At 45.8% G+C, this 12,072-nt stretch overlaps 1 protein-coding gene across 2 annotated transcripts in view; it reads left to right on the top strand.

Moving 5' to 3' along the window:
* The window catches only part of SMCO4 (single-pass membrane protein with coiled-coil domains 4), a 28,945-nt gene extending 17,411 nt beyond the window's left edge, over positions 1-11,534 (top strand). For both annotated transcript variants that reach the window (XM_075425715.1, XM_075425803.1), the window contains exon 2: positions 10,452-11,534. In XM_075425715.1, coding sequence (XP_075281830.1) covers positions 10,588-10,767 — 180 coding nt within the window. In that variant the 5' untranslated portion in view covers positions 10,452-10,587 and the 3' untranslated portion in view covers positions 10,768-11,534. The remainder of the gene's footprint in view (positions 1-10,451) is intronic.
* The last annotated feature ends 538 nt before the right edge of the window (positions 11,535-12,072 follow it).

Below are 12,072 nucleotides of genomic sequence, written 5' to 3'. Positions count from 1 at the left end.
AAGGAGAAGGGGGAATATGAATACGGTTACATAGGGAGATGTGATGTTTTGGTCTGGATAAGTGCTTTCAAAGAAGGTCAGCTGTACTTTACGGTGGTTGAACTATGGTACTCATCGATTGCTGTTTGCTGAACACTGTAGCGGAGCTTCCGAGACATCCTTCTCTGACTGCCTGGGCTTGCTCATAAAGGGCTTCATTACACATGCGGCTCCATAGTGTTTGCTTTTGCTTCCGAGTCGTTGAGCTGGTGGAAAGTCCTGTCAGTAGGTCTGTAAACAGGAGTGCATAAATAGGTGGTGCAGGAACCAGTGTTGCAGAACGGGTTAGGCAAAACCAGGCATGTATTTTGAGGGTGCTTGGCTGGGAAACTCCCTTTTGGTTAGACTATGCAAAACTTTTTTAATTGCTGTCCCTGTAATTGTATTAAGTCTTAATTAAACTTTCTGCATTTAAATTAGTTTACATTGATGTCACACTGTCTTATTATGTGTATATTGACAGACACTAACAAGGATTTGATCAGCCTAATCCAGCTGTCTGTAATTATGTTCCTTCTCCTTAAATAATTGCAAACAGAGTCTATCAGTCATGGCAGGATAGCCTGCTGCTTTATTATAATGTGGGATTGTTTAGTGAAATGTAATAAGACTTCAGGTTTAAGCTGGAAAGTAAACAGAATGAGATTTTAATGAGACCAGTGATAGGAAGAAAAAATTCTCCCTGCCCATCCTGTGTCACAAGACTCAGTTCTTACCTTCCCTTCTCCGCCAACAAAGTTGTCCCGATTGCGTTGTTGGCACGCTGATGTTGAGCACATTCTATAATCTGAGTTGAATTTGGGAAAGGCGCAGATTTCTGGCTGCCGGAGGAAGAGCTCTAGCCTAAACCTGCGGTGCTGTTCCGATGTAAGGGGGAGGCTTTTATTTCATTCATTGCGAACTTGATTACGTGGATCAAATGAGAGTGTGCGGAAGGCAACAGACATGGGAATGAAATCTGCCAAACTGCAGCACTGCATGAGCTCCAAAACGCCTGCCCCGCTTGGAAAACAAGTAAGGGAGTAACACAGGCACCCACTTCAGTGATTGTATTTGGGTTGATTTCTGTGTGATTTACTCTCCAGTGTCGTGCAGTCCTACGCTGGCACGCGTACAAGCAGGGAGAGACAGGCACGGTGCCAGCAGCCTTTCCTCAGCCGCTTACTGGAAAACCATCCGTGCCAAGAAAAGCTTGAAAAACCAGAACTTCAGACAAGGCCTGAAGGTGGCGAGTTTGACATCTGAGCCTCCTGCTCAGCGAGCTCAGGCATTGCATCCAGCTTGTTTTAAGTCTGCGAATACCTCCAAGTCACTTCATAAAATAAAGCGGTAAGTGCCGCTGTCGGTGAAGCGCTGTCCCTGTTCCCCTGCAGGACTGTCTCAGGAGGGTTTCAGCAGTCCGCGTACACACCCATCTTACTTTCTCCTATTGCAAGTAGTTCTGTATTTTGAGCCAGAAGAGGGAGATTTCCCTTTGTGCCTTCTGAAGAAATGAAGTGTTTCACAAATAGTTTGAGTCCAGCATACACAGATTGTCTGGTGGTCAGGAAGTACGGATGTCGTTTCTAGATGTTGCCCTGGGATCTTGGGAGCTGTTCTGTCGGCTTTTCTCTTCTGTTGGGCACTCTCCATCGTTCCCCTCTCCGGTGCCCACACATGTGTGTACGCACGCGCCCCTGCTGCCCCAGGCTCAGCCCTTGCCTTGGTGGTTTTCCTGGGTTTAGATTTAACAATCCGTTCTTGCTGTGGGCATGGTTTTTTTGTATGCCGAGTTTTAGCCCGGACTGAATTTTCAGTGCCAAAGTTTTAATGAGATAGAATTATAATGAAAAGCAGTGGCAGTCCCTCGACTCTCCTGTTTGCATTACAAAACTGTAACATCAGGCTTCGGACTTGCTGGCGTTCTGGCTGGCGTGCGTCTCGGGGACCTGTTTCAAACACGTTTCTAGTGATGCTGTCTGACGCCGTGGCTGTGTTGGGAACCCAGGAACCGGAGAAGGAGCAACCAGATGGCGCACTGGATCACAGGAACAGTGTTTCCCATCTTAGGTCATCATCAGCTCAGAGGACAAGCGCTGCTACGCTCTGCTGACAGTTCAGCTTGGGGTGTGAGTTAGCAGCGACAGTCCCGGTCTCGGTGGGCTTCTGACCCTGACGCAGCGGTACTGGAAAACAGAAATGTTATTTTCACACCGGATTCCTGTTGTTGCACCTTCTTGCAGATGCCAAACGCTTGGGGTTGGTCTGGGAGAGCAGCGTGTGAATTTTGAGGAGCTCCAGCATCAGTGACTTGTTTATTTTTATTTATTTATTTAGCATAGCTATTTAGAAACTGACTGAATTTCCATAAATACACTGGAAAGATAAATATTTTGTATCCAAAGGAGTCTTGTCAGGAACAGCTGAGAAAATTACTTTTTAAGAAAACAGCTGAGCAAACACATAATACCAAGTCAGATACTAGGTGTTGCGGTTTATTGCATTTATGCTCCAGATCATCTGTGGCTGTATAGATGGTGAATGGCAAACTCTCCTCTTACAGCCTCCCCTAGGAACTGAATTCATGCAGTGACAGAAATTATGTGTTTGTTTTTCTTGTGTTTTCAGTAAACGGCTGTATTTCTTCATTGGACTGTGTGTTGCAAAAGTTGTCTTGATGCTGGTTTTTTATCTGCAAAGAAGAATATGCGTTATTTATGCACCTGTTTATGGAACAAAAGGACTTGCCTTCTCTTTTTGTTCTTTTTTTTTTTTTAATTGAATTCTGTTCTGTTTCTTTGCTGCATTCAGGGCAGATAGGATTGCACGGCAACGCTGTATGTGCCAAAAATACCGTCACCTCGTCTCTGTTTAACAATGCCTTCCCAGATACAGAGATCCGTGGCCTTTTGTTTCTCATACAGATTACTCTCTATATCCAAGTCCTCAGAATTGTGAAAGTCGTATTGAAATAGCTTTTCGCTTTGGTGGCCTTGCTCTCTCTGACTTTCTGGCAGCATTCAGTGCTGGCTTTCATTTTCCAAATGCTGTGAGGAGTTTGGAGACTCTCAGTGCTACACTTACAGTAAACGCAATGTTGCAGTAATGATGGGTCAAATCAGATTTAGGTCTGTAATTTGGAAAAATAACCCACCACCCCTCACTAAAAAATGATGTTAAACTGACTTCAAACAGCATCTTAATAGTTCCATGCATGTAATTAAAACCTTTACCCTTGAAAACAGGGTTGTTTTGATTTGCTAATCGTAATTCCTTGCTACAGTCAAATAGACTGAGGTAAATTTTTATGATATTAAGAATTGGCCCCATGCTGTAATGCGAAAGTCCATTTCTCACAGAGCAAAAAATTTCTTCTTAATGCTTGTCTTCATTTTTAGCGCTCTCTGAAATCGTGACAGATAGTGTCACGGAAACATGAAGATCTCCAGTTCAGCACTGCAAGCAGTATCTTCAGCTGTGCATCAGTGCTGCTGCGCAGCTTCTGTTTCACAGTTACAACGAGCTGGGTGACCCAGGGCATTTGGCAGTGCAGAAGCCAAAGTTATTTGTGTGGCTGTTCCTGCAGAGCCCTTGCTCGCTTTGGTTGCTCTTGTTTCATTAGGGAGACGGCTTGTACAAACGAAAAGTTTCTTTTTTAAGCAGGCAGTAATCATTTCCCCTTGTCAGTCGTCGCGCAGAGCTCTGTTTCAGCACCAGAAGGAACTGTCCTGCGACTGGAATACTCGCTTCATCTTAGGGCCGCTTTTGTGTTGCTGAAAGTGGGTTGGCTGGGGAGGTTTGGGGAGGGAGGGAGGATGTGACTGGGATTGAAGTGTTTTGTTAATCCTCTGGGCCTCCTTGGTCTTTAGGGTTCAGCTCTCTTAGTTAAATTGGCAAATCTCGGCTCTATCCATCTTTGTCACCCACACAAATGATTACACAGAACATTTTGCTCCTTTAGAGCCTGTCAAATAATGAAGATTTTTTTTTTTAAATTATCATTTTACATTTAGTGTTTAAAATGGAGTGTAATAATTGTGCTTGAATGTGATGGAAATAGTGCTGGACAATCACTACTGCAGTTGCATAAAAACTGTTACAATCAAGCTTTTCTTTTTTAAAAAGCTTCCTCCTCAGAGCCAGATTTGCAAGGCATGAGGTGCCTAATGCATCCGACACAAACACAGGAGCAGATTCAGCTTCTCTCTCGGTGCTGGAGTTGGGTGAGAACTGGTCTCAGTGCTCCTGCAAATCCTCCCCAGGTAGCAGCCATCTGAAGGGACGAAGGTGTTCTTCATACAAGGGGGAGGGTTGTCATTTTTCTCTCTTATGCCTGCCAAAACTAAAACACAAGGAAAAAAACAAATGTCGAAGTTGGACCTGTGTGGATGGAGAGGCTGCGGGCAGAACTGAGGTCCCTGGGGACCCCGACTAGAGCTCTGTGCACACGTATTCCTGTTTGTAAAGCTCTCCCAAGCTCCGACGGAAATACTGTCCAAATTCCCATTTAGCTGTGTCTGTAAGCTGGCTCCCTCGCCTTCGAAAACGGTGACCTTGCTGGTGCTGCTCTGGCAGTGGCCAGAAGTTCGAGCTGCAGGAAAGAAAATTCCCTGTCCGCAATGTGGTATTTTGCTTCAAGGTAAAACCAGTTATGGAGTAATGATAAAAAAATAAATCTGTGTTCCATGGGGTACTCTAAAACAAATCTTGTCCTTTTTTAAATAGTAACCAGGGTCTGTGTAACAGTGTTACATGCAGTTCAGTCACTTATTAAAAAAACCCAAAACGTTTGCGTGGTTTCAAAGGTAGGAAATAACATGTTACCTGTTGCTCAGAGTCCACTTTAATTAAGGGTAGAAGCAAGAATGATACTGCTCCAGCCAACTTGTTGGTCCCGGGCTCCCCTTGTTGGCTGGGGCACCACATCAAGTTTCCTTCTGCTCTTTCCAGAACTGCTATCTCCTTGTGGTGGCCGCAGTGAAGCTGCATGAGGTGAGGGACGATTAAAGCCTTGTGTATGGGAGACCCTGCACAGCCCAGAGCCTCTGCGTCTGCTCTGCTGGGACCGTGCAGGCAGAGCCCTTGGTGCCTGGGGCCTCGGCAGCGCTGTGAGGAACAGTCCTCTTGCTGGTGGGAAGAAGGGTGGTCTTCATCACGAGGCTGAGGAGCGCTCCTGTTTTATCGACCGCTCAGTGCTGAGCACTGACCAAGCCTCCTCTTGCCCCTTGGGTCCTCGCCCCCTCCTCTTTTCATCTCTTGGACTTGGCTTCTTCCAGCTTCCGTACAGCAGCTCTGGCTGCAGGACCCCAAAGTCATCAGCCCAGTAGCAAAAAATAAGTAACAAGCTGATAAACTTGTTGGTTTTAGGTCTTCTTGACTCTGATGCTGGTGTGTCCCAGTGATTGGGAACTGCTGGTTTGGGGGCTTTTTAACGCTACCACAGTCTGAAGAGTACTGTCCGCTTAGGTATCTTGTGTCCTCCTCACTACTGCTGGCAGGCGGTTTGAATACAGTGTGTCCTGAATGTTGGCTGGTTTGTTGTTTGGTTTTATATTTAATGTCTCAGTAATATAGCCCTAGGGAAAAATTTAACTGATAAAAATTAATTCTTGTCAGATTGTTTGTTTGAATTGCGAGATGTTCTGCAGTTCCAGAAATGTTACAGTGTTGGTAGCAGGATTGTGAGGCCAGGTTAATCCAAACTGGCTTGCAAACACTTGTAATTTTGGATTTGGAGAAAAATTACTCAGCCTAATATGGCTAATACATTCATGCTGCAAGGTTGGTGATAATAAGTTCTTTAGACATCTGGATGTGTGATTACACTAAGTGCAGGTAAATGAGATCATTTGTGCATGTGTTGCATGTGGAAGGAGAGGCAGAACTGCAGTGCTCGGCAGGCGCTGGAGTAGCCGGAGTCAGGGCTGCCGTTCCCGCGTCACAGCGATGGCCGTGTGGGGTGCGAGGAGCTTTTAATTGCAGATTACTGATGGTCAGGGTTAATTCTACAACAAAAAAAGGAAACGGTGGGTTGCCATAAATTCTGGTTGGAAGAGTGTTGATATGTTTTGAAGGCTACCAGTCCCCACAAGTCTCACTACAGCCTTCTGGTACACCATTACCCCTGCTTAACCATGGCTGACTTGCTTTAAGGCGCTGGCAAATGGTTCAGCACTGGTCTGAGTGACTCCAGCAAGTCCGCTGAGTTATGCTCATAGGTTTTGAGGTTGGCTCTGGAGATCAGTTCAGAGTAACTTAACCCAGAAAGTAGAATGAAGAGCACTTTTATATATAAAAAGCAATTTGGATGATGGGTAAGGAGGAATGTAATTGCTTTAGATGTCAAGCCAGAATACTAAAATTGTGAATTTTTATGATATTGAAGAATGATGTCTTTAGGTTTGTCTTCAGTAGCTTGGACTTCTTAATGTTTTGTTCTGCTTGAAACCTTAGCTTTTCAGTGTCAAGTTGGAGCACTGCAGTGTCAGAGAGCAGAGGCAGTCTCTGTGAAATGGATGTTTCCAACACCTCTACCAAGCCAACGCTCATTTTCTTGACTTGGCAGTCAAGGTGGTTTCTTTCTAGCCAACAGGTTCTTGCTTTTGGGGGAAACTTTGCTGTAGTGAACTTTAATGGGGAAAAAACAAAATCTCATCACCCCATGCAATTTTATTATGAAATTTAAAATTTTGAAATCATAAAAGGAAGGTGAAGTTATAGGCTCTGTTGGCTAGTGCCAGACTATTCTAGTTTGATGATCCCTTCTGTGCTATTCCTGCAGATGTCCCAGTTGAGGTAGCTGCTGACTTCCCAGTAAAAGCAGTAGTTGAACTCGTTTGATGATTGTTTCCAGCCTTGGAAAGGCCCCAGATGATGGGGCCAGGTTGAGCAGTTACTAGTTACTGCGGGAAGCAGCCTCAGGAGGGTGCGTACGGTCTGCAGCAGCGAGCCCTCTCCTGCTCGGGGGAGATGAGAGATGGAAGGGAGTCTCTCCATTTCTGTTTGAGGAGAGAAGGCGAGTTTCCAGTTCCTCTGCAGTGTGAGGTTAGCTGGTCGCTCAGGTTGGAGCTCCCACGAGGTTGGAGTACCTGTGGGACATCACTTTCTCAGTGCCCGTCTGATAGCAACTTGGTCTGAGATGTTTTAAATGGGCAGTGCTAACTAGGTTGTTAATTACACCCATCCCGATGCTGTATTATTTCCTTCCTCTCTTCATTTGAGTTTGGCCTTCCCAGTGTGCAAGCAGGGTGGTTACTGGCTGAAGGAGGACGGAGCTCAGTAACCTGAGATAATTTGTTCTTACAGGCTGTGCACGCCACAGGGAACGAGACCCTAACGCTGTAATGGCGGCTCTGGCCCTGTCTTGCTGTGCTTTGCGTGTCTGCTTCTTCCTCTCCGTAGTGGTCAGCAGCCTCCCAGCGAGGTCCGTGGGTGGCCAGTGGGAGGCTTGGCGGTGGAAGGGGGTAGCTGTGACTCTCTCGCATAACATGGGCCGTAGAATTTTGTCTTCTGCAACCGAGCTCTGGGTTTTAAGTGCTGTTCCATACCGGCCTGAGCACAGCAGCGTGCCCAACACCCCGGACCTTTCCCGCAGGGGATGTTGTCTCTTGCCCGGTACTGCCAGTCGCACCTGGGCTCCCCGCGGCAGCCGGGGCCTGGCAGCGCCTTGCCGAGACTCACTGCCTCCACGTTACGCTTCGGTTGAGATGAGCCCGAAGGCTCATCGCTCTGAAAACCGTGGGCCAGTGTCTGTGCACGTCCGTCTCTGCCAGCAGCAAAGCCAAGTCCCCCAGTCTGCTGGAGACCTGTGTGGAGGTGGAAGCCAGATGCCCAAACTGGAGAGCGTCGGCTTGCAGTTCAAGTGCTGCTGACATTTGCGGGAAGGCTTTCTGCTCTGAGCCGTCAGATGTTGGCTAGTGTATGTAATTAACTTGGTACAGTTTTGCTTCAGAATGAAATATTCATTCAAAAGAGACTTGAAAAAACATCCTGATGTTTTTAATGTCTGGGTAGCAAGTGATGCTGCGTAGAGCAAGAGATTGGTTTCATGGCAACTCCAGTTTGTTACTATGGTACACAGAAAGTCCCAAAGGCTTTTACTGTCCATCACTTCTAGGGTCTTGTGAGTAATCCGGATACAGAATCCACTGACATACATTGAAGGTGGAGAAAGAAAACAATATGAAAATAGTATAGCCTGAAATGCTCTAGTTGTCCAGTTATCCCAAAGGGCAAATGTAAAACTTCATTTTGCAGAGTAGTCTTTCTAGAGCTTGGTAGTAAAGCTTGTGGCCAGAGCAGGAGGAGGACGAAACGGAAATGGAAGGGGTAAACCAGACATTTCTTTTGCCCCAGAGGAAATTCGAGTGAGTTAGAGAAGTGATAAACAGCAAAACCGAGCCAGAAGCCCTTAGCTTGCAGAAGGTGGAATATCAAAGACTCTGCCCTGAGTCAGTGAGAGAGTTGAAGATCTGCTGTGCAGAAACCGTTGTGAAAGTTTAGAAATGAAGTAGTCCTGTTTGATTAAAAGACTGGAACGGGGTGTCGGCTGTAGTTGCTCCATCCAGTTCCTATTTACCTCTGCGTTATGAAGTTCACTGACCGCTTCTGGTCTCACTAAATCTGTTGCATATTTTGGTTCTAGTGCTGCAGCTTGCAGAGGGAATTGGTTCTTTCTAAGACTTGAACATTATTATTTTCTCTTTTGAAAATCATCCCAATCACCAAAGTTTCCCTTTTGTGCTTTATCAAAACTGAAACGAAGTTTCTGCCTCTGAGTCCAGGTTGGTTTGGCAAAGTTTATGATCAGAAGAAACAACTGCTTGAAACGTGTGCGTGCATGGGGTGCAGTCGGTGAATCCAGCTGAGCACTGAGATCCTCTCACGCTTGATGGCTGCTTTGTTGTTGCTTTTCTTCAGACTGTATCCAGGAAGGACCGCGTAAAGACAGAAATACCGACCCATTAATCTGCTGATGGTTTCCCAGTACCACATGGTGGTTGTGATAGTCTGGTCACTTCCCTAAGTTTGAGTTAGTAGAGTTAATTCCCCGTTTTACCCTAATTGGTGCAGTATCTCGCCAACCTAATCGGCTGGATGGGTTTCACAGCAGGCAGGTGGCAGCTGTTCTGAGAAAGGAGGAAGACTCCTTTGCAGTGGCACATAACCCATAGGTGGAGATTCCCTGTTTGTACATGAGCATTTTAGTTCAACTTCTGCTGTCAGGCTGACAAATAAGGGTGAGTGCTAACACCAACAGAAAGCATCGCACCTTCAGTGAAAATCCCTTATTTTTTTTTTTTTTTCAAAGTAGTCCCAAGACAGCTGGTAACATTGACCAGAGATGACACATCAAGAGGAAACCGTGTCTGCGGTGATCTGAGCGAGCTTTGCACAGAAGAACATCAGTTCATAGGTTACTTTCAATTCGACTCAGTGTTGTTACCCTCCAAATTTGTGTTCGGATACATCTGGCCTGTGTCAGCTGTTGCGTGGCGGTGGGAACGGGGCATGTGGTGAAGAGAACAGCCAAACAGTTGGCCTCCTCCCTCCCCGCCAGGGTCAGGGAGTTACACAGCTGTGGGCAGCTTAGGGGCAAAAAAACTTAGGGTGGGGAGATATTAAGGACCTACTAATTCTCCTTATCTCAGACAGGCTTTCATATCGTGCAGTGTCTTTGTTAATCTCACTTTAGAGATACTTCTGCTTGTAAAAATTGGTCTAGTAGATGCTTCAGAGCAACTACCTTATTAATGACTGCTTGTCTGCAACAGTGATTTGTAAGCAGGCTGGTTATCATTTGGGATCTTTCTCTTACAAAGATGACAGCTATAATACGAGCAACAGCACTGAGTCATGTTATGATTTAGACTTTGTTCTATGGCAGCAGAGCCAGCAGTGTAATTTAAGCAGCGCTTTCCCCACATTTCTTCCTGTTAGGGTACCCTTTATTCCAGTAAATACCTGGTGTGGATGATGAACGCGTCACGCTGTCGCTGGTGGCAGGCGCGTGCTCGCCCTTCCTCCTGCAGGGCTGGGGGGAGCCGCAGACCTGTAGTCGGGAACCCGCTGCCCCGAGAGGAGGGGGCAGCTGGCACTAATTCAGATTGTTTTCGTTAAGTCTTTAGCTGTGTTGCCTTGTTTGCCTTGGGGGATAAAATGTGCGGTGCTGGGCTTCGTTTGCGGCGTGACAGAGCACAAGTTGGGTGCTGTTGGACAAACACGCACACTGCGATGGACTGCTGGAGGTTTGTGAGGAAAGGGCTACTGCTGAGCTGAGCCCGCGCACTGAGATTCCGCTTCCTTGAAAGAAACTGCAGAGATACCCGTGCAACTTGGATGAAAGATTTACCAAGTGGAGCTGCAAATAGGTTTAATAACTGGAATACTGGTAGATCTTGCTGAAAAGAATTGGTTTTTTCCTTCTCTTGTAGTTTCTTGCACAGCCAACCCCTTGAAGGAGAAGGAATTCTGCAGCCCCTTGTTTCAAAAGACCTTGGACCGTTTTCTGCTGCTCAGCTCCCTTCACCCCCCCCCCCGTTTTGGTGAACGAAAGGTCCCAAGAGGAGGATGAGGCAGCTAAGAGGAAAACCCAAAAAAGAGACCTCCAAAGACAAAAAGGAGAGAAAGCAGGCGATGCAAGAGGCCCGGCAGCAGATCACCACCGTCGTCCTTCCCACGCTGGCTGTTGTAGTACTGCTGATTGTTGTCTTTGTTTATGTAGCGACTCGTCCAAATACAACCGAGTGATGCGGCTTTTCAGACTTTCTAGCTTTGGGGTATTAATAATTTTATCAAGAGCCAAAAGGAACTCTCTGCCACTCTTTTAGTACTTTACAAAGGAACTTGCTGGTATTTTCAGTCTTTCTCTTGGTTAGGGTCCCGCGGTTTCTCTTTGGGAATGTAACATAAAACGTATTAGTGAATGTGCCAGTACGTTTTATGGTCCAGTTCATGTGCCTTTCAGACTTTTAAAATGGGTGTTTTTCTTAAATCTGTTTGAAGCTCTATATTGTGAAAGGAAATCGTGTTCCGCTATAAATTTGTAAAAAATCAGCTTTCAGCTTTTATCACTGCTATGGATAATGTTGCTCCCATGAGCTCTTGTACGCCTACTTCAGAACTTCCAAAGAAGTACATTTCTTCTTTGTACTTAATGTCATATGAAGTGCTTGGATTCAGAAAGGATATATTTATTTTTTGAATAAAAGAGAGAAGTCTTGGAATCTTCAAATTATTTTGCAAAAAATGTGACTTATTGTGAAAGCCTACATTGTGTAATAATTTTTTCATTAAACATGATATAGTTCACTGAAAAAGAATTTCTTTTTGCTGTGAGATGCCAGCACGCAAAGTGAATACTTCAGGATCCGCTGGAAGGAATCTTACAGAAGTTAGAAAAGGAGATTCTATCAGTTTATGGTGAAGTGACTAAGAACAAACCACATAAACACAGATAGCTGTTTATCTGAATGTTAAATATTTAAATTTGTATAAAGTGGCAATAAAAAGGTGATTCTGGATACAGCCCTTGATTATTTTTTTTAAATTTTTTTTTAAAGGAAGGAGAAGCAACATCGGTGTAACTTAAGTCTCTCATCTATTTGCTGAAGCGAACTGCTCTCCTGTGAGATCCCCTCTCCCTCTCACTTAAAGGAAGCTGTGAGCACAGCTTGGGCAGTTTTATTTTAGGAAGTTAAGCTATAAATTCTGATCAAAACGCTTCCAATAATCCCGCATGCTTCCACAGCCCTTTCTCATCCAGGAATTCTAAGGCACTCGGTAAGTACTAGCCTTGAGAAGGCTTCGGGGAGGGAATTTGAGAACTCTTGACTGCTGCTTAAATACCGGCCAAGCAAGGAAGAATGGGATGCTGCGGCGCAGCAGAGTCAGAGACCCCTCGGACCTTCCCTGCCCGCGCTGTCTGTCGGCGCAGGGACAGACCCTGCCTCGCCTCCCGCGCTAGCCCTGCGTCTTCTTCCTGGGCGGGGGCTGCTGCCAGCCAACGCTGTTTCACAAAGAAATGACTCGGGCAAGCAAATACAGTTCCCTGCG

The sequence above is a fragment of the Opisthocomus hoazin genome, chromosome 1 (genome assembly GCF_030867145.1).
Source record: "Opisthocomus hoazin isolate bOpiHoa1 chromosome 1, bOpiHoa1.hap1, whole genome shotgun sequence".
In the NCBI taxonomy this organism is placed as follows: domain Eukaryota; kingdom Metazoa; phylum Chordata; class Aves; order Opisthocomiformes; family Opisthocomidae; genus Opisthocomus; species Opisthocomus hoazin.
The sequence above is the reverse complement of the archived record's forward strand: the minus strand, read 5'-3'. Positions and strand labels throughout refer to the sequence as shown.